This window comes from Chanos chanos, chromosome 4 (genome assembly GCF_902362185.1).
Source record: "Chanos chanos chromosome 4, fChaCha1.1, whole genome shotgun sequence".
In the NCBI taxonomy this organism is placed as follows: Eukaryota; Metazoa; Chordata; class Actinopteri; order Gonorynchiformes; family Chanidae; genus Chanos; species Chanos chanos.
In genome coordinates, this window is record NC_044498.1 from 26,436,671 (window position 1) to 26,460,892 (window position 24,222).

A 24,222-nucleotide genomic window follows, 5' to 3' on the forward strand; every position below is an offset into this window, starting at 1 on the left:
CTGGGTTATGGTTTGAATCCCACTAATGACTTACTTATTATCTGTTTGAAAGAACATGACATTTTCACATTTATAACATCTGAATTTTCTTAAATATGATAATCAGGCACGTTGTGGCCCTTTCAGAGGTAATCACTGATAATACTTTATATATCATGTGACTAGGCTTTCCTCTCTCTCTCTCTCTCTCTCTCTCTCTCTCTCTCTCTCTCTCTCTCTCTCTCTCTCTCTCTCTCTCTCTCTCTCTCCCCCTCCCCCTCCCCCTCAGTAGAAGTAGATAAGTGGATTCTCCAGCTCCATTATACTGTTCTCTCTCTGACGCTGAAGCTTTTTGTAAGTGACAACAGGCACTGGGACTCCTCGAAAGTGATCCATGATATCCAAACCTCCAAAGAAGTTCATGAAAATGATTCCCAGTTTGGCTGGCATGAAACTGGAAAAGCATAAAGAAAAAACATGAATGTGATTGCATCACCATGTATGAAGAACACAGCATTGTCAGTGAACATTGCACTGTGAGCTGACAATTTAGATTGTTTAATTAAAATGGATCTGTCTGCTGGATCCCATTTATGATTATGATATCAGTGTCTTCTCTAGCGCTAGCTCTGATTCTCTAGTTCTATATGGACACAGAAAGGTGAAGGTGATAAAAATGTATCAGTCAAGAAGTCTTAAAAATGTAGCAGATAGTCATCAAATGAACACTGAGGTCTGCTCTCCCACATTAACATTCAATACCTCTTCATAGCCATCAAGAAGTACAAACTCGAAGGCATCAGTAAAAACATCTTCTCTCTCAATATTGCATCCACAATCATCTTTGCAGCTTCCCTCTGGTCCAATATTGGAAGAATGGATGGCCATCTAAGTGAAGAGAAACAATCAAATTACATATTCGTGTCAGATGGCACCCAAAATGCTTTGCTCAAATTTCAACAGAAGAATGATGTGACTCACTTTGTTTGACATCCTCTAAACATTGCAGTATTGATCAAATAAGGGCACACAATGGTTGTTTTAATTCCTTCCTTCTTCAGCTCGAGCAGCTCTAAAGCAATGGATTCAGCAAATCCCACGGCTGCAAACTTACTTGCACAATAGTCTGCAGATAGGGAATATTAAAGTTCACAGCTGTAACTAAAAGAGCAGATGATACTACCATTTAAATATAAATGGTTTGTAATCTGCATTCTGTTTTGGATTTCATGAATTTACCTGCTAATCCATTCATTGCAAATAAGCCCCCATGACCAGCCACACAGACGAGATGACCATGGTTGCGTTTCATCATGGCTGGGAGAAAAGCTTTGTAGGTCTAATTATAAAATACGGAAACAAATGTGCACAAGAGATCAGTACATTTTCCTGTATATTCCAGATATTTTTCTATGATAGGTAGAAACTGATGAAGACCTCTTACCCAGAAATGTGCGGCTGCATTGACTCTCAGAGTTCTGTCCACCAGACTGTCAGGAGCCTCAGTGAAGCTGTATTTTCCAGTCACCACACCGGCATTATTCACAAGGATAGACACATCCCCAACATCCTGCTTCACCTTTTAAAACACATTCACAGCAGGTTACAGTAAGCCTTGGTCACTGTGCTTCCCCTACTCAGCCTTCATTAACTATAAGGCATGGCTCCTTGGCTGGTGAAAACAAATTACAATGTGTTCTGTTATGTTGTGCCAGTTTACCTGCTCTGCGACTCTGTACACCTCTGATCTTCGACCGCAGTCACAAGCATAAGCATAAACACGCACGTCTAGAGACTGTCGCAGCCTCTTGGCTGTCTTGTCAAGGGCTTCCCAGTTTATATCCCAGAGAACTAAAGTTGCACCAAGGCGACCCAGTTCCTTTGCTATCAGTTTGCCAATCCCACTGGCTGCTCCAGTCACCAGAACAATCTCTCCCTCCACATCCTTCCTGGGAGGTTGTATGAACAGCCGAACAAATGCTTCGAAAAAGTAGAAAGTTGCACCAATAATGAGATCGATACTTTCCTTGATAAGTTGAAGGTGCAGCAGTAGCCCCTCAAACCACCGAATGACCTGGGTATGCATTTGGCTGTCCTGATCTTGGACTGAGGCTCTAATAACTGGTTGAGGTAAAAAACTGGACTAAATAACCAGAAGCATTCTGTTTCTGGGTAGTTGAATTTGAGGTTTACAATATCAAACAGATCTTCAGATGTATGTCTTTCCATTCAAAGGGAACGTTCTTCTAGTACTTCCAGCCTTTTTTCAATGTTGCCCTCAGATTGAGTGTTCCTGACTTTGTATGACCTGTCACCCAGAAAACAATCTATGTTGGGTTAATTTTAGACAATGCTACTGCGCAATGCGTAACCGTCACGTCTCCCATATTATTGAACCGTAGACATTTAAAAAATTGCAGAATTAGCAATAGTTGATTTATGTGAATGTCAGTGTCTGGCTTTGTAAAATAAGATTATATCATCAAGAAATCTGGATGCGTGAAGATCTGAAATAAACTTGTTTTAAACAAAAAGACATCGCTTTGTGTCATATAGGGGATGTAGCTCAGTGGTAGAGCGCATGCTTTGCATGTATGAGGCCCCGGGTTCAATCCCCGGCATCTCCAGATAGTCTATTTTTCCCCGACGTGTTTTCAATGAATTTAAAACAAACGCCATTCAGTTCTCACATCATTTATGAAATATTCATAGTGTGTTTAAACTATAATTCGGTGAAAGGGAACGTTTTAACATTTTTGGATAGTCGTCTTCTTCAGTCACGTACTACGTCATACGTATTCGTCTAGACAACGGTAACCAGGGAAAAAGCTATGTTTACCAAAATGTCTGCCTCCTAAAAACGTTCCGTTATTGGTGTAAAACTGAAAACGAGTAATCGCTTCTCTCACAGACACTTACTATCTCTGAAAACGTTGTTATTAACGAGAGTATGCACCTGAAACATCTGAAGACTCTCCTTACACCCCAGGTAACATTTAAGTGTGTCGAAACTTAGCTAACCAGCTAACTAATTGTTTGGTAGCTTGCTAGCTACCTTACTAATGTACAACTTTTTATGATTAACGGCCCACGGTATAATTCTGGCAAGTTACTTAAATGACCAACACACTGTTCAGTAACTTACATTTAGTTGTCAAAAATTACCAGAGAATCTAACTGAGTTTTACAACCAAATTGTATAGGTTAATTTAGCGCTCTAATGTCACTCGCGACTGACTTAGTAAACCCAGTTTTTGCAACAGGTAATACAACTCCCACTGACAACATTAATTTGGTTAATCATCACCTCGTTTCAGGATGGGACCTCAAAAATTAGTTGTATGGCATGGGCGCCTAACAACACAAAGTTCGCCGTTTGCACAGCGGATAGAATGGTTCTCTTATTTGATGAACTAGGAGAGAAAAGAGACAAGTTTCCCACAAAACCAGCTGACTCGAAAGTAAGTTTTTGCTGACAAGAGCTTGAGACAGTGTTCTGTTTTGTTAATTTTAAAAACGGCACCTCTTTTATGACATATCTTTGACGCACTGAGAGATAAAGATATTTTTGTCAACTTACTTCATATTCACATTTCTCGCAGTATGGAAAGAAGAGTTATGTCGTCAAATCCATGGCGTTCTCCCCAGACTCCACCAAAATTTCTATTGCCCAAACCGACAACATCATCTACGTTTACAGAATTGGAGAGGACTGGTAAGCGTCGACACTGAAGACGATTGTTTTAAATGTCACGGCTTGCACTTACTGCATTTATGGAAATTCTCGTTACAAATGAATAACACTACTTGATTTACACCTCATGCACTTTTGATTCACTTTTCTTCTCAAGGGGCGAGAAAAAAGTTATTTGCAACAAATTTGTGCTAACGGTGAGTATTTTTTAATATCCATGTTTACTGGCAACTCAGCGGGAATATTTCAGATTTCATCAGCCTAAAAATACTGGTCAAAGCTTTGACCAAATGTTGAAGTCAGTTTGGTCATTATAAAGATTCAGCTATTAAGTCATGTTCATATTGTTTGTTTTCTAGAGTGCTGCAACTTGTTTGGTTTGGCCAGCAGAACATGTTATTCTATTTGGTTTGGCTGAGGGCAAGGTATGAAACATGGTTTGTAATGTTAAATCCTACAATGCTACGTTCTTCGCTTGGATGTGTATTGTAATCGGTATCTCTCACATTTTTAGGTCCGATTAGCAAATACAAAAACAAACAGATCATCCACAGTCTATGGAACAGAGTCCTACGTTGTCTCACTAACCACAAAGTATGTATGTTGTATGTAGTGTATGCTTACTCCTGTTCACTCATTAAGTGGAAACAGAGCTCTTTGGGTGTAGTACTTGGCTGGTTTTGTGCTCACAGTGTGTCAGGGAAAGGGATCCTCTCCGGTCATGCTGATGGCACTGTCGTCCGTTACTTCTTTGATGATGAGGGATCAGGAGAGTCTCAGGTAGGGAACTGGAACATCAAATTAATTATATGAATTATATGAAATGTTCGTCAGAAAAAATGGTTTGAGTAGTGGAGGTCACTCTACTGTCTGTGTTAAAGGGTAAATTGCTGATGCACTCGTGCCCACCCTATGCACTGGCATGGGGAACCAACAGCATCGTAGTGGCAGGCTGTGATAGGAAAGTGGTGGCTTATGGGAAGGAGGGCCACGTTCTCCAGACATTTGACTACAGCCGAGATCAATCAGAGAAGGAGTTCACTGTGGCTGCCACGAGTCCCAGCGGTCAGTCTGTGGTCGTGGGCAGCTATGACAGGTCAGTAGTGAGAGAGAAAGTGCAAACCACCAGCATACATTTTGACTGAATTTGACAACCTATCTTCCTGTCTTTGGGATGAATGAAGTCAAATTGTAGAGATTCGTACAACATTTGCTGTAAGCATGTGGGGATAGATCAGTTAGTTTCAGTTGGTGTATCAGCTCTGTAATGACTTCAGATATTTTGCAAAGAGGCTGTCTGTTTGTAAAATCAGGAATGGTTGCAGCAAAGATTTCCAGGATGACTTATCTTCACAGGATATCTGTTTACTGCAAAAGTTTCTTTAATGCTATAAACGGCTGTTTTTCTGCAGATTGAGAATTTTCAACTGGAGTCCTCGTAAGGGGGCTTGGGACGAGGCTCCTTCCAAAGAGATCACTAATTTATACACAATCACTGCCTTGGCCTGGAAGAAGGATGGTTCTCGACTCTGTGCGGTCAGCGCTCATGCTGAAGCTTATCTAAGACTGTTTGTTAAGTGTATTTATGCTATTTCTGCTGTGCAGAGCTGTAGATAAAAGTAGTGATTTTCTTGTTTTGTGTTGTAGTCCCCATTATTTCAGTCTTGCAACTAGCTGTTGCTTGGCAACAGGGAAGAATAGAACATGTTATGTTATGTATGTTATGTGTTAGCCACCCCAAATGTTCTCTTTCTCTAAATATTTTCTCATAGCTGTTTTGTCTTTCCCATCAGGGTACATTGTGTGGGGGAGTGGAACAGTTTGACTGCTGCTTACGCAGAAGCATCTACAAGAATAAATTTGAGATGACTTACGTGGGCCTGAGTCAGGTAAGCTGTTCCCTGGTGTGTTGGAAAGGCAGCAGTGCCTCAGTTCATTTAAAGGAGGAAGTGTCTGGGCTAGGCAGCCTGTGCCTGCACAACCGAGGGTCAGGGCTGGACTCTGGGGAACAGCTGCTTGGATCCACATCTCCATAGAACACTTTATTGGATGACATGACATTTAAGGCTCTTTTCACGTGTAAAACAGTGTTAAGAATTCTCTCTTTGTCTCTCAAACATGCCTTTCATTTTTCACAACTCTGCCATTAAAGAGTGAAATACAAATACCTTTCCTGTGTTTGACAGTAGTATGTAAAAAAATGTCATTAAAAATAATTTTCAAGACCAAAATGTGCTGGTCACCTGACTTAACAAAACCATCTCTGGGGCACTATTGTAGTAGTGGCATTTTAACAGGGCGTGAGAAATTAGTTTTGCTGCCCTTTTTCTACCAAATACCGTTTACATAAGAAGTTAGAGGAAGCAGTTTTGATTTGTATGTCTGTCTTGCTTGTTTGCTCAGACTGTGGTTATGAGGCAACAGGAGCTGTATGCTGTTTGAATTCAGAGACTTTGGGTACTTTATAACATGATTTTATGAAGGTCTCTGACACTCCCACAGTCGTGTTTTGCCTGCTCTCCCTGCGCCTGGTCCACTTGCTCCCTGTGGCAGTGTAACCCATGACACACTGTGACACTGTGTCATGCTCTCTCTTCACTCTGTACTCTCCACACCTCTTCACTTGCGCTTGTTTGTCTTCCTGCCCAGGTGATAGTGAAGAACCTAACCACAGGTACTCGTGTGGTACTGAAGTCTCACTATGGCTATGAGATAGAGGAAGTGAAAATCCTGGGGAAGGATCGCTTTCTCGTGGCCCACACCTCTGACACCCTGCTCCTGGGAGATCTGATCACAAACAAACTGAGTGAGGTGAGGCTGCTCTATACATGTAGCTTTCAGCTCCTGTAACTGTTATTGCTGTCTGCTGCCCAGTCGGACATATCATATATGGGGGGTACACACGTTCACTTGGGAGCAGGTGGTGGGGAACCAGGCTCTCTGGAAACAGTCAGTCGGGACAGTCCACAGTCATTTCACACACTGATCAGAACTGATCAGCTTGAGAGTACTCTCATCTGAATGTCCAGGGCCTCAGAACTAGCCAATGGAAAGCTTAAATCCAAATGCTCACATTCAAACCTGCTGGAAAAAACCTTGGGCAGCTGTGAACTGTTTGTGTTTTGATCTTAGGAGGTAGAGAGAAATCCAAGGTATCTGGATCATCTTCCATGATGGTCACAGAACTTACAAACAAAGAGTTAAAGCATGTTGTATATACTAACTCCTCATGATTAGCCTGTAGGTGTGAAAAATACATGTTTGCCTCCATTTTCAAAAGGTTTGTTATTTGATAGAGAGCTCAAAATTGTATTGTACCATAATATAAAAAAGGAATTCCTCTTTGATCCTGGAGAATTGTAGGTCAGTGTTCTGTTCTTTTTTTTTTAGTGTCTGGGGACAGCACTAGTGCACTCTAGAGGAGACTCCAGCTGCCTACTAAAAATGTTCCTATCAAAATGTGAAGGGCTGTCAGGGGTCCTGGTGCACACCCATGTTTTCAGTAGAGTTTCGATGGCGCCTTCACAGTGGCAGGAGAACAGTGCTTTTCAAGACAGACAAACATGATTATTGTAGAGAGGTTTTTAATGTGGTGTCTCAGTATGTGAATGTATCCAGTGCAGAGGAACTTACATTCTACTAAATCAAAACATGACTCTCTTTTCAGGTGGCATGGCAGGGTTCTGGAGGAAACGAGAAGTTTTTCTTTGAAAATGAGATGGTAAAAAGTCTTTTTTTTTGTAGTGAAATTTTGTTGTGGCTTCTTGTTACTTGGTTTACAAGGTCATAATTAGTTTCTATGTCAATGAGTGATGTCTACATGAAATGTTCTCCAGAGTTATTTGTTTGAAGATTCTTCATATTTGCAGTATGACTTTGTTTTGTGTGGTACTTCATGCAATTGTTGTTTCATTAAATACAGTTAATACATAATTAAATATAATTATACAAGTGCTTTGTGCTAAATATTTATGGTCGAGCCGAAAGTCCGCTGTTTAAAGAGTAATGTGTGTGTGTGTGTGTGTGTGTGTAGGTGTGTATGATTTTTAATGCTGGGGAGCTGACTCTGGTTGAATATGGTAGTAATGATGTTCTAGGCTCTGTGCGAACAGAGTTCATGAACCCACATCTCATCAGGTAAGTCAGTACTACTCAGAACACTGCTTTACACACTGTATGTCTGTTAGTTACAGTCTCTTATCTACATGTGTTTCCACACCCTTAAGAGAAAACCATGTTTAGTAATGAATACCATGTGTTAACAAGAGTGCATATGCTTACACATATAAGAAAGTAATACCTGTTTTGGATAACGGCGGATATAGTTACTGTATTAGGTTCTCATGCTGTGTGTGGCATGACCACTGGATGGTGCAGTTGAGCTAAAATGTGCATGTCAGGATAGTGCTGAAGGCTGGATGACTACCACACAGCAGTCCTGTCACACTCTCACACGCTACTTAATAAAGTCAGTCATTACTAATCAGCATTCCTGTATCCAACCCATCACCACTCCCGGCCTGGAGACTAGTTTTTTTTCCCATTTCTCTGTGATGGATGTCTTATATGATTGTTTCTCCTTTTAAAGTCTGTTATTGCTCATATTGTGTGTGTGTTTGTGTGTGTGTGTTTAGTGTTCGTCTGAATGAAAGGAGACAGAAGGGAGTAGAGGACAACAAGAAATTGGCCTACCTAATTGATATCAAAACGATTGCAGTTGGTGAGTGTCACGTGTGAATGGACAGTCATTGAGAGTGGGAGAGCTGGTCTTACCAGTGTTAAACGCCACAGTTTGATAGAGGATACACCAGACATACACCTCATTCTGCAGTTACAACATCAACTCAACACATTGCATTTCATCAGATACACAGTACATGGTGACACTCTCACATGGCCAGAAGCATACGCTGCCCAAACAGACCAAGAGAAAAGAATGAGGGTCCATTTAGTTTTGAAAGAGACTGTTTTATCTCACAGCTTAACAATTACTGCCCAGCCCTTTTTAAACCCTTATTTGTGTATGCTGACTGTCCGGCCAGCGTGTGTGCTAATATTCCTGCCTGTTATTGTGAGCGGTCAGGTTCCTGTCCTGGTTGGCCAGAGCCAAAGCAGTCTCTGTGCTGGTGAGGAAGTAACAGTCTATCTGTGGGTCTGAGCGGCTTCGTAACGGCCTTCTCTTCAGACAGCCCAGAGCTGAGACTTGGCCTAGAGCAGACACACGGTTTGTGGAGGCAGATATATGCCTGCCAATAGAGCACCTTTCAGGTCGGCTCTGACCCCACACCGTCACGGTGCTGGCTCCCACATCACGCTGCATGGCGCACCATCTGCTGCAGACATGTTCACTTCCTGCGTTAATGAAGTCCAGGCATGCTCCCTCTCCTGTTTCTCCTTTTTTTTCCTTTTCAGGTGGTGAAAATGAGAAATAACTATCATCCAATTTATTTTTCTCTGACTGACAGCAGACTTTTTATACCCTCAATGCCCCCTTGTACTCAAAACCTGTTCAGAATGTGTAAATTGGAAAATGTTATTTTTTCTTTTGACTCAGTGATGTGTACTTCTGAATGGTTATAAGGGAACAAAGGAACACAAAAGGCATACAGGTCACAGAGAATCATTCATGAAAGTCTTGTTTGACTTTTTTTCGTTTTTGTTGTTGATTGTGGTGAACACGGGTGTTTGAATGGAAATGAAACCAGTTTGGGTGATGTGTTTATATCTCCCCATATGCTCTCATTTTAGCGGCCTTAGTATAAATTTGTTGAGGAACCTGAAATATGAATAAATTGAAATATAATTGATCCCAACTCTAATCACACATTAATTTGCTGTTAAGATCTTATGCATCATTACTGTAAACATGCGTGGCAGGAGGTAAACATTACTGGAGATAAAGTTGGAGGACTATAAGGTCTTATAACATCTATAAAGAAAAATCTGCTTATTTTTATTTATGCTGTCCACCCCTCTCTCCTTCTCTGTTACAGTGGACCTGGCTGCTGGCTTTAACCTCGGCACTGTCAGCCATGACTCAAAGATTGACTGGCTGGAGCTGAATGAGACGGGCTGCAAGCTACTCTTCAGAGACAAGAAGCTGAGAGTGAGGGCTAGCACACTGCCACCCAGAGAACACTGCCCCTCTTTACACCTTTACACCTCACTCCACACTGCCACCCAGAGAACACTGCCCCTCTTTACACCTTTACACCTCACTCCACACTGCCACCCAGAGAACACTGCCCCTCTTTACACCTTTACACCTCACTCCACACTGCCACCCAGAGAACACTGCCCCTCTTTACACCTTTACACCTCACTCCACACTGCCACCCAGAGAACACTGCCCCTCTTTACACCTTTACACCTCACTCCACACTGAAAATGTCTAAAGATGTTTTATATGCACAAACATGTTTATAACAGCATCTGAGAATACCTCATCCAAAAAACCCTCTCTCTCTCTCTCTCTCTCTCTCTCTTTCTGCCCTGATCCAGCTGCATCTTTATGACATTGAGAGCAGTGTGAAGACCACAGTGCTGAGTTTCTGCTCCTTTGTGCAGTGGGTGCCAGGCAGTGACGTGGTGGTAGCTCAGGACCGCAGTAGTCTGTGTGTGTGGTACAACATTGACTGCCCAGAGAGAGTCAACATGTTCCCTTTGAAGGTGAAACACACACACATACACAAATTAACAAAGGATGAAACCAGTTAAGTCATTTTACAGTCGTTACAGTCATTTGGCATTGAAGACTCGAATTCAAATTCATGCTCCAAACGTGGTATTACGAGATGGGCAAAGAGAACAGAGGGCCATTAACAGCAGAGAGAATGGAGCATTAACTATGGTGTGCTGTGTATAGAAACTCCACCATGATGTTACAAAATGAACTGTGATCTGGTGAGTCAGTGTAAGTCATTTGTAAGTGAACATTGGCAGATGACATCAGGCCTGTGTACCTGAATTGGTTTGTCCAGAGTGTGGACAGCTGAATAGTTAGCAATGAAGTCTGATATCTACTTCCAGAGAGCCAGAGCACCTATTGTTCCACCCCTACATAAACATTGGTCTCTGGTACACTATTTCAGAGCAAAACCTTTTGCTTCAAACTAATCTTGGGTTAGGGCGGAACGGTGGCGCAGTGGGTAGCGCTGTCACCTCACAGCAAGGTGAACTGGAGACACTAAAATTGCCCCTAGGTATGAATGTGTTTGTGACTGTGTTTGTCTGTGTGTCTGCGCTGTCATGCACTGGCAACCTGTCCGGGCTGTTTCCTGGCCTTTTGCCCGGTGAACACTGGGATAGGCTCCAGCACCCCCCATGACCCTAATTACTCACTCACTCACTCATCTGCAAATGAGTGAGTGGGTGAGTGAGTAAGTGAGTGATCTTGGATTATCCTCTCATGATATTTAAGACATGTTTTAGAGATTCCCCGAGCAAACTCCAGATAGTCACTGCCAGCTGGTGTGTGTATTTGTTCTCTGTGTTGTCCTTTCTTTTCTTAGTGTGACTGACATTTATGTGTAATGTGAATATCATCCACTGTCCTCTACTCTATCAGAATGGATCCTCTGAGGGCGAGACATGTTTATCCGTGGCAGCTCCCCATATAGTTGCTGGTGAAAAGAATGGAGAGTTAGTTGAAATGTGTTTTCCTCTGCAGGGGGATATTGTAGATCTGGAGAGGTCTAATGGTAAAACAGAGGTAATTGTGACGGAAGGTGTCAACACCGTGTCCTACACGCTGGACGAGGGGCTGATTGAATTTGGCACGGCCATTGATGATGGAGACTATTACAGGTACCCAAGCTCATTTAAGTTCTGTATCAAATAACTGAAACTTATGACTCAGCACGGAAGGGAACTAAAACACCTAATGGAAGAGGAGTCTAAGCTGTGTGTGTGTGTGTGTGTGCATGCGCGTGTGTGTGTGCACATGTGTTCTGCAGGGCTGCAGCATTCCTGGAGACCTTGGAGATGTCTGCAGAGACAGAGGCCATGTGGAGGACTCTGAGTAAGCTGTCCCTGGAGGCACGACAGTTACACATTGCTGAGAGGTCAGTCCAGCAGAGCTGCCCTTTATGACATCACAGATCAGCTGTCACCATGACGACTACATTATGCTAGTCACAACTGTCTGACCTTACATTCACTCACTGAAGTGGATAAAAGCCATACATAATATACATATGTGTGTGTGTGTGTGTGTGTGTGAATGCACACACACCTTTTTATAATTGAATCATTTGTTCATTACATGAATACATTTTTTTGCCAGTGACAGAGTGGGAAAAAGGTGTTTGGAAATTCCAAACTTGTGTTCTGAATTATTGAGCAGTGTTTTGTTCTTTGTAGAAAGGTTCGGCTCTCCAAGAAGTAGAGATCTGACAGAGCATTCATACAGAATTCTCTCAGCTAAAACCATTACAAAGTTGCCTGTTGTTTCCATGCCACACCTTGGCCATGCTCAGTCCATGTCAGGAACACTCTCTGTACACTCTCATCCCCAATTATACCCTTTTTATCAGGCTGATACACTTCCTCTCACTCTGTGAAATTTCAGTCTCTCCTTTTGGTATGTTTTGTGGGTTGGAGTGCTGTTTTCTTTGTGCGATTTCTATCTTTGGGCAAAATAGAAGAAAGCTAAGCGTTTGGCTTGGGGCAGAGAGGGAGAGAGAGTTCAGCCAGATGAAGAAAAGAGAGACATTGACTGTTAGGGTTCTTTTTGAATTTGACTCAGTCAGCTTCTGTAAGCATATTTTGGAACGGAGCAAAAGTTAAATATATCCTGAATGTACCATGATATTAATAATGCAGTGGGCATTTGTTATGTATGGGCTGATATGCATAAGCTGTGTGAGGAAAAACAAACATGCCTGGAATATGAAATGAGTGAAGGGGGAAAGGAGAGGTGCTGAAGCTATATTGAGTAGGAGGGTAGATGAGTAGCCTGATGCAATTTTGAGAAAGTGCTGTAAATATGGATGAACGTTTTTGCTCATGTTAAATGCTGGAGCCAGAGGCTGGAGTGCTTTAGTATTGGTGACAAGCTGAAAGCTGCTCTCTCCTTTACTGTTCCTCTGTTTTCCAGATGTTTTGCGGCCTTGGGAGACGTGTCCAAAGCTCGATTTCTGAATGAGACCAACAGGATTGCTGATGAAGTCTCAAAGGAATTTGTACGTTGATCAGTGACCCAATTGTGACTGTAACATTTATGAGTGGTGTTTCCAATTTGAATGTGACAGAATAGCATTAATCAGGGCATTCATTTGCATACACATTTACAGCAGCTATTGACTGACTGATGCTGCTGAGTGTGTTAACATGTTACAGTTTAACCCACACACCTGTCACATCAGATCATAAACCCTCTATGACTCAGACTCACACATGTACAGAGAGAGGGAGAATGCCTCTGAACTATGAACAAAGCCGGATCTGAATTCATACCTGAACCAGTCAGATATCCACGGAGTTCATACAATTGGCAGATTCTCGATGCATGTGTGTGTATGGTTCATTACATGAAATCCCACAAGCTGAAAGCTTAAATTGTGCATGATCCATCAGTGGATGTCCTTCACCCAGACCTTTGAGGTGTTTTTCTGCCGGCTCATTAGGGAGGTGATGGGACAGAACACTACCAAGTGAAAGCACGCCTAGCAATGTTGGATAAGAACTTCAAACTGGCTGAAATGTGTTTCCTGGAACAGGTAACGCACTCATGTAAATTTACAGTAAATACAGACACTGACGACGAGTAAATGTTCTGTAAGTACAGACATTGACGACCAGTAAATGTTCTGGAAATACAGACACTGACGACTAGTAAATGTTCTGGAAATACAGACATTGACGACCAGTAAATGTTCTGGAAATACAGACACTGACGACTAGTAAATGTTCTGGAAATACAGGCATTGATGACGAGTAAATGTTCTGGAAATACAGACATTGATGACCAGTAAATGTTCTGGAAATACAGACACTGACGACTAGTAAATGTTCTGTAAATACAGGCATTGATGACGAGTAAATGTTCTGTAAATACAGACATTGATGACCAGTAAATGTTCTGGAAATACAGACATTGATGACTAGTAAATGTTCTGGAAATACAGATATTGATGACCAGTAAATGTTCTGGAAATACAGACATTGATGACTAGTAAATGTTCTGGAAATACAGATATTGATGACTAGTAAATGTTCTGTAAATACAGGCATTGATAATGTGAGAATCATGATGTATAGGTCTGAGGCCATGTTACAGGTTTGTGACAGGTGGCCATGTGACAGGTGAGAGGATTGATGATAACGCTGTACTTTGGCAGAATGCCGTTGATGAGGTGATGGACATGTATCAGGAGCTTCACATGTGGGACAACTGCATTTCTGTGGCAGTGGCCAAGGTGTCTTCATTTACACACAATACATTTACATAAAACTGTTCGTCATTTCAGTTAAATAGATTTTGTCCTTACATACTGACTGGACAAACAACTGTGTGTGTTTCTGTGTGCCTGTGTGTGTGTGTGTGTGTGTTTGTCTTATATTTAGGGACACCCTGAGTTGGAAAACCTTAGACGCAGTTACTATGCATGGCTGATGGAGACCAATCAGAATGAGAAGGCAGGGGAAGTGAAAGAAACCGAAGGCGATTACATCGGAGCCATCAATCTGTATCTGAAGGCAGGACTTCCTGCTAAAGCAGCCCGGTTGGTCATGAGTAGAGACGAACTCATATCTAACAGTGACATTGTCAACCGCATTGCTACAGCACTCATCAAAGGAGATTTCTATGAAAGAGTGAGTAGGCTGTTTAAGTATTTAACAAGGTATCTGAATGGAAAAACTCAAGTCTTTTCTAAATGTATTATTTTTTACCCAAACAGGCTGGGGATCTCTATGAGAGGATCAGAAACAACCATAGGGCCCTAGAGTGTTACCGCAAAGGCAGTGCCTTCAGGAAAGGTGACCTCACACAGTTCTCAGCTCCTGGCTTTACAAACAAGCCACCTAATGCTGTTTTGTAGTGACAGAAACTGCTTACTCAAATTTTGTCAAACATTGGGACCAGAAGTTGGGCAGATGAAGTTATATTACAATTGCACACCTGTATTAAAACTGAGTGGTGTGTGTCACTCACTAACAGCTGTGGAGCTTGCCCGCTCGGCCTTCCCTGCTGATGTGGTGAAGCTTGAGGAGGCCTGGGGAGACTACCTGGTCCAGCAGAAACAAATGGACGCTGCCATAAACCACTACATAGAGGCCGGGTACGTGTCAGAGAGTATCACTGGCGCAGCATGATAGCAAAGGGTGGTAGGAAGAGGAAAAGATTAGTCTCTAATGTTAAAGAAATTGTTTGAGTGGAGGTCAGTGACTTGCCGGTGAACATAGTGCTTGTATTACTGCTGCTGTGCCTTGACAAAGCTCCCTTATGTTGCGCTCACACTGGCAGTGACAACAAGCGACAAAGCAGCCGAGAGTTATTCATTTTCCAATGATCGCTGGGCTATACTGAGTGACATGGTGCGGCGAGTCGCGTGCCGACAAAATTGCCACAACTTGGCTACAAAAAAAAGTTGAGCAAAGTTCAGCTTTATGCAAATGAGCAGCAACAGAGTCAAATGATGGCCAATCAGTGGGCAGATGTGTTCCACTTATATTCTTTTGCTGTGAAACGTTTTCTTAAACTTTAGTTCCTGTAATAGCATTTTAGTTCCTATTGCCGACATGAAGGAGAAACTGACTGCAGCTGTTGCTGGCTTTCCTGTCCTGTATGATGCATCCCTCCAAAACATATTTTTCACCAGGAATGCACCGATGTAAATATAAAATATAAATATACATAAAATATAATATATATTTATAATATTCATTAGTATATACAGTTTTTTAGAAAATTGATGCATTTCCTGTCAATACATTTGTAGCCCACTTCCTCAAAACTATGTTAGCAATGCCCACAAGCTGGCTGTAAGTGACAGCTAGGTGACACCGACACAGCGACTTGGCAACATACAGCAACAAAGTCGCTGCTGGTGTGAGCTCAGCTTTATACACTACTGACACTGCACAGCACATACAATTTTAACCTTTCTGTTTTTTCCCTCAGCAGCTTGATTCTCATGTTAATAACCAGATGTGTAGAGATTCTTTAGTCAAAAGATAAGCACTCATGCTTTGTCCTTTGGTCCTTAAGACAATCTCAAAGACATGAGGAAGAGATGTGGGAAGGCTCAAGGCCCCTTTTTTATTACACTCTTCATTTTGTCATTTCCTCTTTCCTTATATCTTGCTTTTTTCTTTTCTGCTCGTAGCTGTTCGTCCAAAGCCATTGAGGCAGCAATCGGCGCACGGCAGTGGAAGAAGGCAGTTCACATCCTGGAGCTGCAGGAGGACTCATCAGTAGGCCAGTACTACCTGAAGATCGCCCAACACTACGCCTCCATACAGGAGTATGAGGTATGACCATAGAGTTAAAATAATTAGAGGGCAGTACTATGCCTCCATACAGGAGTATGAGGTATGACCATAGAGTTAAAATAATTAGAGGGCAGTACTATGCCCCCATACAGGAGTATGAGGTATGACCATAGAGTTAAAATAATTAGAGGGCAGTACTATGCTTTCATACAGGAGTATGAGGTATGACCATAGAGTTAAAATAATTAGAGGGCAGTACTATGCCTCCATACAGGAGTATGAGGTATGGCCATAGAGTTAAAATAATTAGAGAGTTAAAATAATTAGAGGGCAGTACTACACCTCTATACAGGAGCATGAGGTATGACCATAGAGTTAAAATAATTAGAGGGCAGTGCTACGCCTCCATACAGGAGTATGAGGTATGACCATAGAGTTAAAGTAATTAGAGAGTTAAAATAATTAGAGGGCAATACCACACCTCCATACAGGACTATGAGATATGACCATAGAGTTAAAATAATTAGAGGGCAGTACTATGCCTCCATACGGGAGTTTGAGGTATGACCATAGAGTTAAAGTAATTAGAGGGCAGTACTATGCCTCCATGCAGAAATTTGAGGTAAGACCTGGGTGGTACTCGGAGAGGAAGATGTTTGATGTTTATCTGCCACTGGCTTTGACAGCGGTTTGGAATGAGTTAGATGCATGTCAGTGTTTTTTGGTATGAGTTCTTGTTCTTACCAAGTGAATACTTCCACATGCCAGGCAAAAAATATTAGCAGTGCAGGTTTACACCAGTTTAAAAACAAGTAAGAGTAATTTTGCCCTCTGTTATTCTTCCCTTTAAATCTGCGAGTATGAGCTCCAGCCCAAGGTCTTTCCAGTAAGTTTTAAATGTCACTTGGGTGCATCTGTTAAGAGGACAGTGTGTCTCAGCCTGTGTGTGACACATGAGTGGTACACAAAACCATAGTCAGATCTGCCTTCTTTGGTTGGCTGACCGAGCAGTTACTGTTGTCTCTGAAGTACCCTCTCATGAATTTGTTTTTGGTTTGAATCTCACTGCAGATAGCAGAACGTCTGTTTGTCAGAGGAGATCACATCAAAGATGCCATTGATATGTACACCCAGGCTGGCAACTGGGAGCAAGCACACAAGGTAACGGCTTTATTCTCTTCTGTCAGCTCAGAATCGCACCAAGGAGAAACACCCAGCTCACAAAGTTTGGTGTGTACAGCCACATGGGCCATAGCTTAGCCTTGAAAACTGTGCAGTCAAGTTCTGATGTTTATATGCCCTTTTGCTCTTCTTCTGTACTGGTTCTGAGAAATTATACTGGATAATTTGGAGAGAGAATTGGGAGTGGAGACAAATGTGAATCATAACGTAGTGATAATTCCATGTACACATATTTACTCACTCACTCTTATCTTTCTGTCTCTCTCTCTCTCTCTCACTGCTGCCTATCCCTCTCTCTCTCTCACACTCACACACACACCATTTTCAACTTAGTTGGCTATTAAGTGTATGACTCCAGAAGAAGTTTCAGCTCTCTACATCAGCAGGGCTCAGGAACTGGAGAAAGAGGGAAAGTACAAAGAAGCAGAGAGGTAAGTCTACACATACACATACGCACACGCACACGCACACACCCTCATCCTTTCATCTGCTCTGTCCATTTTCAGTCAGTAGTGACCACTTAAGCCAGCTGGTGAAATGAGTAATGATAAAACATGTCAAAAGTCAAATTTCTGTCATTCTGTCCAGAATAGTGATGGATTAAAGAGAGTGGATCACAGTTTGGCTGTAACAGAGTCAGAATAGTGATGGATTAAACCGAGCGGATCACAGTTTGGCTGTAACAGGGTCAGAATAGTGATGGATTAAAGAGAGTGGATCACAGTTTGGCTGTGACAGGGTCAGAATAGTGATGGATTAAACCGAGCGGATCACAGTTTGGCTGTAACAGGGTCAGAATAGTGATGGATTAAACCGAGTGGATCACAGTTTGGCTGTAACAGGGTCAGAACAGTGATGGATTGAAGAGAGTGGATCACAGTTTGGCTGTAACAGGGTCAGAATAGTGATGGATTAAAGAGAGTGGATCACAGTTTGGCTGTAACAGGGTCAGAACAGTGATGGATTAAAGAGAGTGGATCACAGTTTGGCTGTAACAGGGTCAGAATAGTGATGGATTAAAGAGAGTGGATCACAGTTTGGCTGTAACAGAGTCAGAATAGTGATGGATTAAAGAGAGTGGATCACAGTTTGTTTAATCCATCCCTATTCTGACCCTGTTACAGCCAGAGTGGATCGCTGTTTGGCCGTAACAGAGTCAGGACCTAAAAATATTTAGTTTGTCATACATCAACAGAAATTTACTCTCTGACATCATAGTCTTGACAAATGCTGGGATTTCTGGATGCAGTTAGTTATCAGTGCCGTGGGAGAGAGAGAAGTCTACCCATGTCGCTGGGCTAGTCTGAATGCCCTGGACTTTTACCACTAGAGCTCTTCAAACAGTGCATTTTGTCAGGTTAATGTTCCCATAACTCCAAACTGAATCTCCAAAAACTGCACAGTAATGTAATGACTGAAGTAGCTGCCAGTTTACACACAGGATTTGTGAATGTTGGTTTGTACGTGCAAAACTGAGATTGCTTCTGTGAGTGACAGTTGACACTGAATGGATGAGGCATTTTACTTGAAAATGGTAATGTAACAATTATTAGTTTTTGAAGAGATTTAAAAAACATAACTGAAGAATTTAGTAAGTCATTATCATTAGGAAAAAGGAAAAACTTCAAATTTGAGTGGGTATTACAAACCACAGAGACAAATGCTGTCTTGATTTGGAACACTTTAAAGAGTGAAAGTGTGTTTCACTGATTGGTTATTCACATTATTTTTCACATTTAATCTCATTAATTGCATCCATTCACAGATTGTTTGCCACTGTAGATGAGCCAGACCTGGCCATTACCATGTATAAGAAACACAAGATGTATGCAGACATGATCCGACTGGTGGCCAAACATCACAGAGACCTGCTGCAGGAGACACATGTTCACCTGGCCAAGGTCACACAGCACAGCTCCTCCTCAGGCCGCAGATCCCCCCTCACTCAAAACCATCCTCCCTTTTCTCCATCACAGCTCCTCCTCAGGCCGCAGATCCCCCCTCACTCAAAACCATCCTCCCTTTTCTCCATCACAGCTCCTCCTCAGGCCGCAGATCCCCCCTCACTCAAAACCATCCTCCCTTTTCTCCATCGCAGCTCCTCCTCAGGCCCCAGATCCCCCCTCACTCAAAACCATCCTCCCTTTTCTCCATCACAGCTCCTCCTCAGACCCCAGATCCCCCCTCACTCAAAACCATCCTCCCTTTTCTCCATCACAGCTCCTCCTCAGGCCCCAGATCCCCCCTCACTCAAAACCATCCTCCCTTTTCTCCATCACAGCTCCTCCTCAGGCCCCAGATCCCCCCTCACTCAAAACCATCCTCCCTTTTCTCCATCGCAGCTCCTCCTCAGGCCCCAGATCCCCCCTCACTCAAAACCATCCTCCCTTTTCTCTATGACTCTGTGCAGTCTGCTAGCTCAGCACCCTATTATAGGCTAGTTCTTTTGCCAGTTACATTCACATAATCAAGTATTCATTACAAAATTACTCTTTGTATTTGATTCGTTTTTTGTATTTTTTTAACTGAAGAGTTTATCATTTCTCAATGTTTGAAATGCTGAGTACATACTGCAGAGATTTTATCTAACAGAGTCAGTCGTTCTGGTCAGTCCTTACACTGCTCGTTTGCTCCTTATTTATGTTTCTTTCTTAACGAGCCATACAGTAGTGCCAGTGCTGTCTCTGATTGGCTCTGTGTTGTGTCTGTCAGGAGCTGGAGGCTGAGTCCAGGTTTCAGGAAGCAGAGTATCACTACATGGAGGGGCAGGACTGGAAAGCTGCAGTGCACATGTATCGGGCTAAAGATATGTGGGAGGAGGCCTACCGGGTATGAGTGTAACTCTGCCCTCCACACACAATGGGAGGGCATGAGACTGTCTTAATCAGATCTAACTGGTCTGCTGAAGCCCATGATTTTTTGTTTTTTTTAGATGAATGCTGTGTTTTTGCAGAATTACCTCAGTGATGTTGATAGTTCGCATTGTTTGGGTTTTCCCTTTGTCAGGTTGCAAAGAGTCACGGTGGAGCCAATGCCCATAAGCAGGTAGCTTACCTATGGGCCAAGAGTCTTGGGGGAGAAGCAGCAGTCAAACTGCTCAACAAATTTGGCCTACTGGAGACGGCCATCGACTTAGCAACTGAGAACTAGTAAGTCCCCTGGTTATGCGCACCAACGCATGTTTTAGTGCTGCACTGTTCTGTTTAAAACATACACAGGCTACTTCTTCAGATTAAGACCTGTGGTTTAGGGGGAGTGCTGCTTAAAGGACTGCCTAGTTATGTACTGAAGAGACAGTGTTTGTCACGTGAAAGCAGGGACGACTCACACGCATGTTCAAAAGCAGTTTACCAGGCCAGTGAGACCATGCCTCTGCCATGAGGGCTGATATTTGACCTCTGATTTTACAGCAAAATACGCTGTCTCTGAATAAGTCCAAAAGCTGGAGTTCAGTATATAATAGCAATCAGCAGAAGAAATGTGTCTGTGGATGAGGACGGAAAAGAGCTGCTCCACTGGTCAGAGAAGAGCAAACGGGACATGTGGAGTTTTGTCACTGTTGTGAATTCTCTCTGTGGTTTCAGCTCTTTTGACTTTGCCTTTGAGCTGGCTCGGCTGTCTATGAAACACAAGGTCCCAGACATCCATCTGAAATACGCCATGTTTCTGGAGGATGAGGTACTACATGTCTCGCCATGATGCTCTCACACATGCACTTGCAGAAAATAATTATTTATTGATCTGTAGGTGAAATGAATGAATACATTACAATGTGAGATGAAGTTTGCATGTCAAGTCGTGAACTTGCCTTACTGTTTCCAGTCCCCAGAGTTTTGTGTTTTCATTTTTATTTTGCAGCAGACCTTATGTAATTCTAATTAACCTCAGTACAAAAAGCTTCGGTTACCTCTCTGACTCCTTTTTTGATAAGATTCCGTAAGATTGTTTGAGCGTAAAGCAGAGCTTTTGTAGAGTTTGAGTGGAGTGGTGAAATGTCACAGATGCATTATTAATGGCATCTCAGCATGCTGAGCAACCATAATCTTTCATTTTTTCAAGGGCAAGTTTGCTGAAGCTGAAAGCGAGTTCATCAAAGCAGGCAAACCGAAGGAAGCCGTTCTGATGTAAGAGTGAGCGAGTACGCTGTGGCATGGCTTCTCTCTGTCTCACACACACATTCAAACCCTGACTGAGGTTAGAGTCTCATCAGTTCAAAAGGAGCAGTGCCTTCTCTTGAGAACTTGCTACGTGCCGGGATTAGTGCCTCCCCAAGCTCAGAGTGTATGAATAAGCGTGTCAGATGACTCAGATTAGAGTTTTTTTCCTGGTAAGTGAAGGGGAGACTGAGCAGGTAGCATGGGGATCAGGCCCTGATAGACCTGGATGTTTGATCTCAGGCTATGCTAAGTGTGAGAGCATGCTGCGTTCACTGATGCAGGACCAGGAGGGCCCAGGCATTGAAGCAGTGGTGGAGGAGTGATATTTAATTGTAGGTCATTAAAAATGGGTTCTTTCACCGGAAGCCACATTTGGTTAAGAACAAGAAATGATGGTTGTAGCAACAGCAGCACAGCTCACAGTTAAAGAAACACAGCATCAGTTCATTTTCTCTGCCTGAGAACATATGATGTTAAATACTGCACTGCACTTAGTAAGCAGCTCATAAAAGAAACCGACTTCATTCTAACCTTATTTCACATTTCATGACCACGTAAGCCCTCCAGTTTAACATTACTTGTCAAATTTACAGATTGATTTCAATAATAATGTAACAGAAGTGTGAATACTTTGTGTGTGCATGTGTGTATGTGTGTGTATTGTGCACAGGTATGTTCATAACCAGGATTGGAGTGGGGCACAGAGGGTAGCTGAAGGTCATGACCCAGAGAGTGTAGCGGATGTGCTTGTGGGTCAGGCCAAGTACTGCTTTGAACAGAAAGATTTCCAGAAAGCAGAGGCCTTCCTCCTCAGAGCACAGAGACCAGAGCTGGCCATTAAATACTACAGAGTAAGAGACCACACCCTGTTCTTCAGCTTAAATACAATGGAAACCGCTTATAGTGATCACATCTGTCCAGGTGACATTGATCACTATAAGTGGACGATGATTATAACTGGTTTTTTTTCTTTTTCTTTATTTCTCATGCAGATTACCATCTAATTGTCAGTTGTATATTTATTACATGAATATAAAGTAATGAAACGAACAGCGTCGCTATTTATGGAATTTTATGGACTCTTTCAAAATACAGTAGGCCTACAGCTGTTTCAAACGCTTTTCAAATTACAGTACTGTACAAATTAAATTACTGAATGGCGTATAATTCAAATACACTATAATACATTACAGTACTGTATATAAAATATAGCTTATTGTAGTTCAAATTATAATTGGGCTATAGCCAAAAATACAAAAGTATTGTGCGGTTTATAAAATACGTCAGTAGTGCAAATACAGGCTAAGCCATGGCTTGCCTGGGGTTTCAGTGCATTTCTCAATTTTTAACAGAACTGAAAATAAACTTTAGGCTATCAATGCCAAACTGGTAGCAGAGTTTGAAATCAAACTTATTTGTAAAATATTTTGATGAATACCAAGTTTCACTGCTGCATCTCGTTGGCTCGTTTTTGGCAGTTTGTCGTAAGCTTCGATGAGTCTACATTTATCACTGGGAGAAAATGACTTTCTTTTTCCCATCATGATTTCTGTGCACGCAGCATTAGCCTCAAGTGGCTAGCTTGAAGCAGACGGGTTACTGCGAGACAAAGTAGGCCTCTCAAAGTGAAGTATAAAAAAAAGGATGGCTGTAATTTTAATTTTTATCCATATGTTGTCGTGTATAAAAAGACCCAAAATGAACACTGTAAGCAGACTACTTGATACTGTACTTGTATAGGAATGATTCTGTCCCAAGCTTTTTGATCCATATGAGTATAGCCGTGATCACTATAAGCAGTTTCCACTGTACTACAGAATATGTACAGCTTTCATCATGAAATGAAATGAATAGATAGATAGATAGATAGATAGATAGATAGATAGATAGATAGATAGATGGTTTAGGTTCACTGACAGATTGAGTTTGTTGAGACAGCAATGTTTAACCTCAGAATCACTGAAATATTTATTAGTCCATGCATTGCAATGTAAAAAGTCTCTCCTCCAGTTGCTGCCCGACAACTGTAAAGTAGAGAAGCTTCTGTCTGAGAATATCCATTTAAAGCCCCCTTCCAGATTTATGCTAACCAAGCTTTCAAAATTCTCCCACTTACATTCTTAAAGATTACCCCACAAATTACCTCAAAATTCATTACCTCAAAGATGACCTTAAAACCCATTACCTTAAAGATTCCCTTAAAACCCATTACCTCAGAGATTACCTTAAAACTCATTACCTCAAAGATGACCTTAAAACGTATTACTTTAAAGATTACCTTAAAACCCATTACCTCAGAGATTACCTCAAAACTCATTACCTCAAAGATGACCTTAAAACGTATTACTTTAAAGATTACCTTAAAACCCATTACCTCAGAGATTACCTCAAAACTCATTACCTCAGAGATACCTTAAAACGTATTACTTTAAAGATTACCTTAAAACCCATTACCTCAGAGATTACCTCAAAACTCATTACCTCAGAGAGTACATCAAAACGTATTACCTCAAAGATTACCTTAAAACTCAGTCGTGAAACACTACAGTAATTTTCCAAGGCAAACTTTTCATTTTTTAACTGGCCTTGTTATGACGGGTGTGACGGCTCACCCTACTCCCAGTGCCTTTGTGTTATAGCCACAATTCAGTTTGTATCATGGGTTGAAAATTTTGAACTAACTCCAAACTTGAGTTTTTTCTTTCTTTTAACATATACAAATTTAGCATAAAAGGAACAAATTTAATACAAGCAGCAATAAAGCTCCTCAAAAAA

General features: G+C 41.9%; 2 protein-coding genes and 1 non-coding gene across 3 annotated transcripts in view; 2 read left to right on the forward strand and 1 right to left on the reverse strand.

Annotated features, from left to right (window-relative positions):
- Positions 1-264: 264 nt before the first annotated feature.
- Positions 265-2,065, reverse strand: LOC115810286 (epidermal retinol dehydrogenase 2). Its single transcript, XM_030772211.1, has 6 exons — positions 1,700-2,065; positions 1,424-1,558; positions 1,219-1,318; positions 961-1,105; positions 742-867; positions 265-433 (listed from the first exon to the last, which is right to left on the reverse strand). The coding sequence occupies exons 1-6, from the start codon at positions 2,063-2,065 to the stop codon at positions 265-267; spliced, it is 1,041 nt and encodes a 346-aa protein (XP_030628071.1).
- A 469-nt stretch (positions 2,066-2,534) lies between these two features.
- trnaa-ugc (transfer RNA alanine (anticodon UGC)) lies at positions 2,535-2,606 on the forward strand. Its single transcript has one exon. It is a non-coding gene; the product is annotated as a tRNA-Ala (tRNA).
- Positions 2,607-2,929: 323 nt separating this feature from the next.
- Positions 2,930-24,222, forward strand: part of ift172 (intraflagellar transport 172) — a 37,138-nt gene continuing 15,845 nt past the window's right edge. Inside the window, exons 1-33 of the mRNA XM_030771289.1 lie at positions 2,930-2,968; positions 3,297-3,440; positions 3,582-3,694; positions 3,831-3,870; positions 4,033-4,098; positions 4,188-4,267; positions 4,366-4,453; positions 4,555-4,769; positions 5,086-5,209; positions 5,467-5,562; positions 6,323-6,484; positions 7,341-7,394; positions 7,707-7,810; positions 8,308-8,393; positions 9,667-9,779; positions 10,175-10,342; positions 11,343-11,479; positions 11,629-11,736; positions 12,771-12,855; positions 13,300-13,392; positions 14,014-14,091; positions 14,240-14,488; positions 14,575-14,653; positions 14,835-14,955; positions 16,003-16,147; positions 17,180-17,269; positions 17,624-17,721; positions 19,056-19,191; positions 20,003-20,119; positions 20,297-20,439; positions 20,875-20,968; positions 21,350-21,414; positions 22,118-22,298. Coding sequence (XP_030627149.1) covers positions 2,930-2,968; positions 3,297-3,440; positions 3,582-3,694; positions 3,831-3,870; positions 4,033-4,098; positions 4,188-4,267; positions 4,366-4,453; positions 4,555-4,769; positions 5,086-5,209; positions 5,467-5,562; positions 6,323-6,484; positions 7,341-7,394; positions 7,707-7,810; positions 8,308-8,393; positions 9,667-9,779; positions 10,175-10,342; positions 11,343-11,479; positions 11,629-11,736; positions 12,771-12,855; positions 13,300-13,392; positions 14,014-14,091; positions 14,240-14,488; positions 14,575-14,653; positions 14,835-14,955; positions 16,003-16,147; positions 17,180-17,269; positions 17,624-17,721; positions 19,056-19,191; positions 20,003-20,119; positions 20,297-20,439; positions 20,875-20,968; positions 21,350-21,414; positions 22,118-22,298 — 3,711 coding nt within the window. The remainder of the gene's footprint in view (positions 2,969-3,296; positions 3,441-3,581; positions 3,695-3,830; positions 3,871-4,032; positions 4,099-4,187; positions 4,268-4,365; positions 4,454-4,554; positions 4,770-5,085; positions 5,210-5,466; positions 5,563-6,322; positions 6,485-7,340; positions 7,395-7,706; positions 7,811-8,307; positions 8,394-9,666; positions 9,780-10,174; positions 10,343-11,342; positions 11,480-11,628; positions 11,737-12,770; positions 12,856-13,299; positions 13,393-14,013; positions 14,092-14,239; positions 14,489-14,574; positions 14,654-14,834; positions 14,956-16,002; positions 16,148-17,179; positions 17,270-17,623; positions 17,722-19,055; positions 19,192-20,002; positions 20,120-20,296; positions 20,440-20,874; positions 20,969-21,349; positions 21,415-22,117; positions 22,299-24,222) is intronic.

Bases quoted from the DNA above. Each gene is read 5' to 3' on its own strand.
- LOC115810286 (XM_030772211.1), bottom strand. From the start codon at position 2,065: ATGCATACCCAGGTCATTCGGTGGTTTGAGGGGCTACTGCTGCACCTT. The intron at 1,559-1,699 runs GTAAACTGGCAC...GTGTTTTAAAAG, and splicing joins TGTACAGAGTCGCAGAGCAG to GTGAAGCAGGATGTTGGGGA. The intron at 868-960 runs GTGAGTCACATC...CTCTTCACTTAG, and splicing joins TTTAGAGGATGTCAAACAAA to ATGGCCATCCATTCTTCCAA.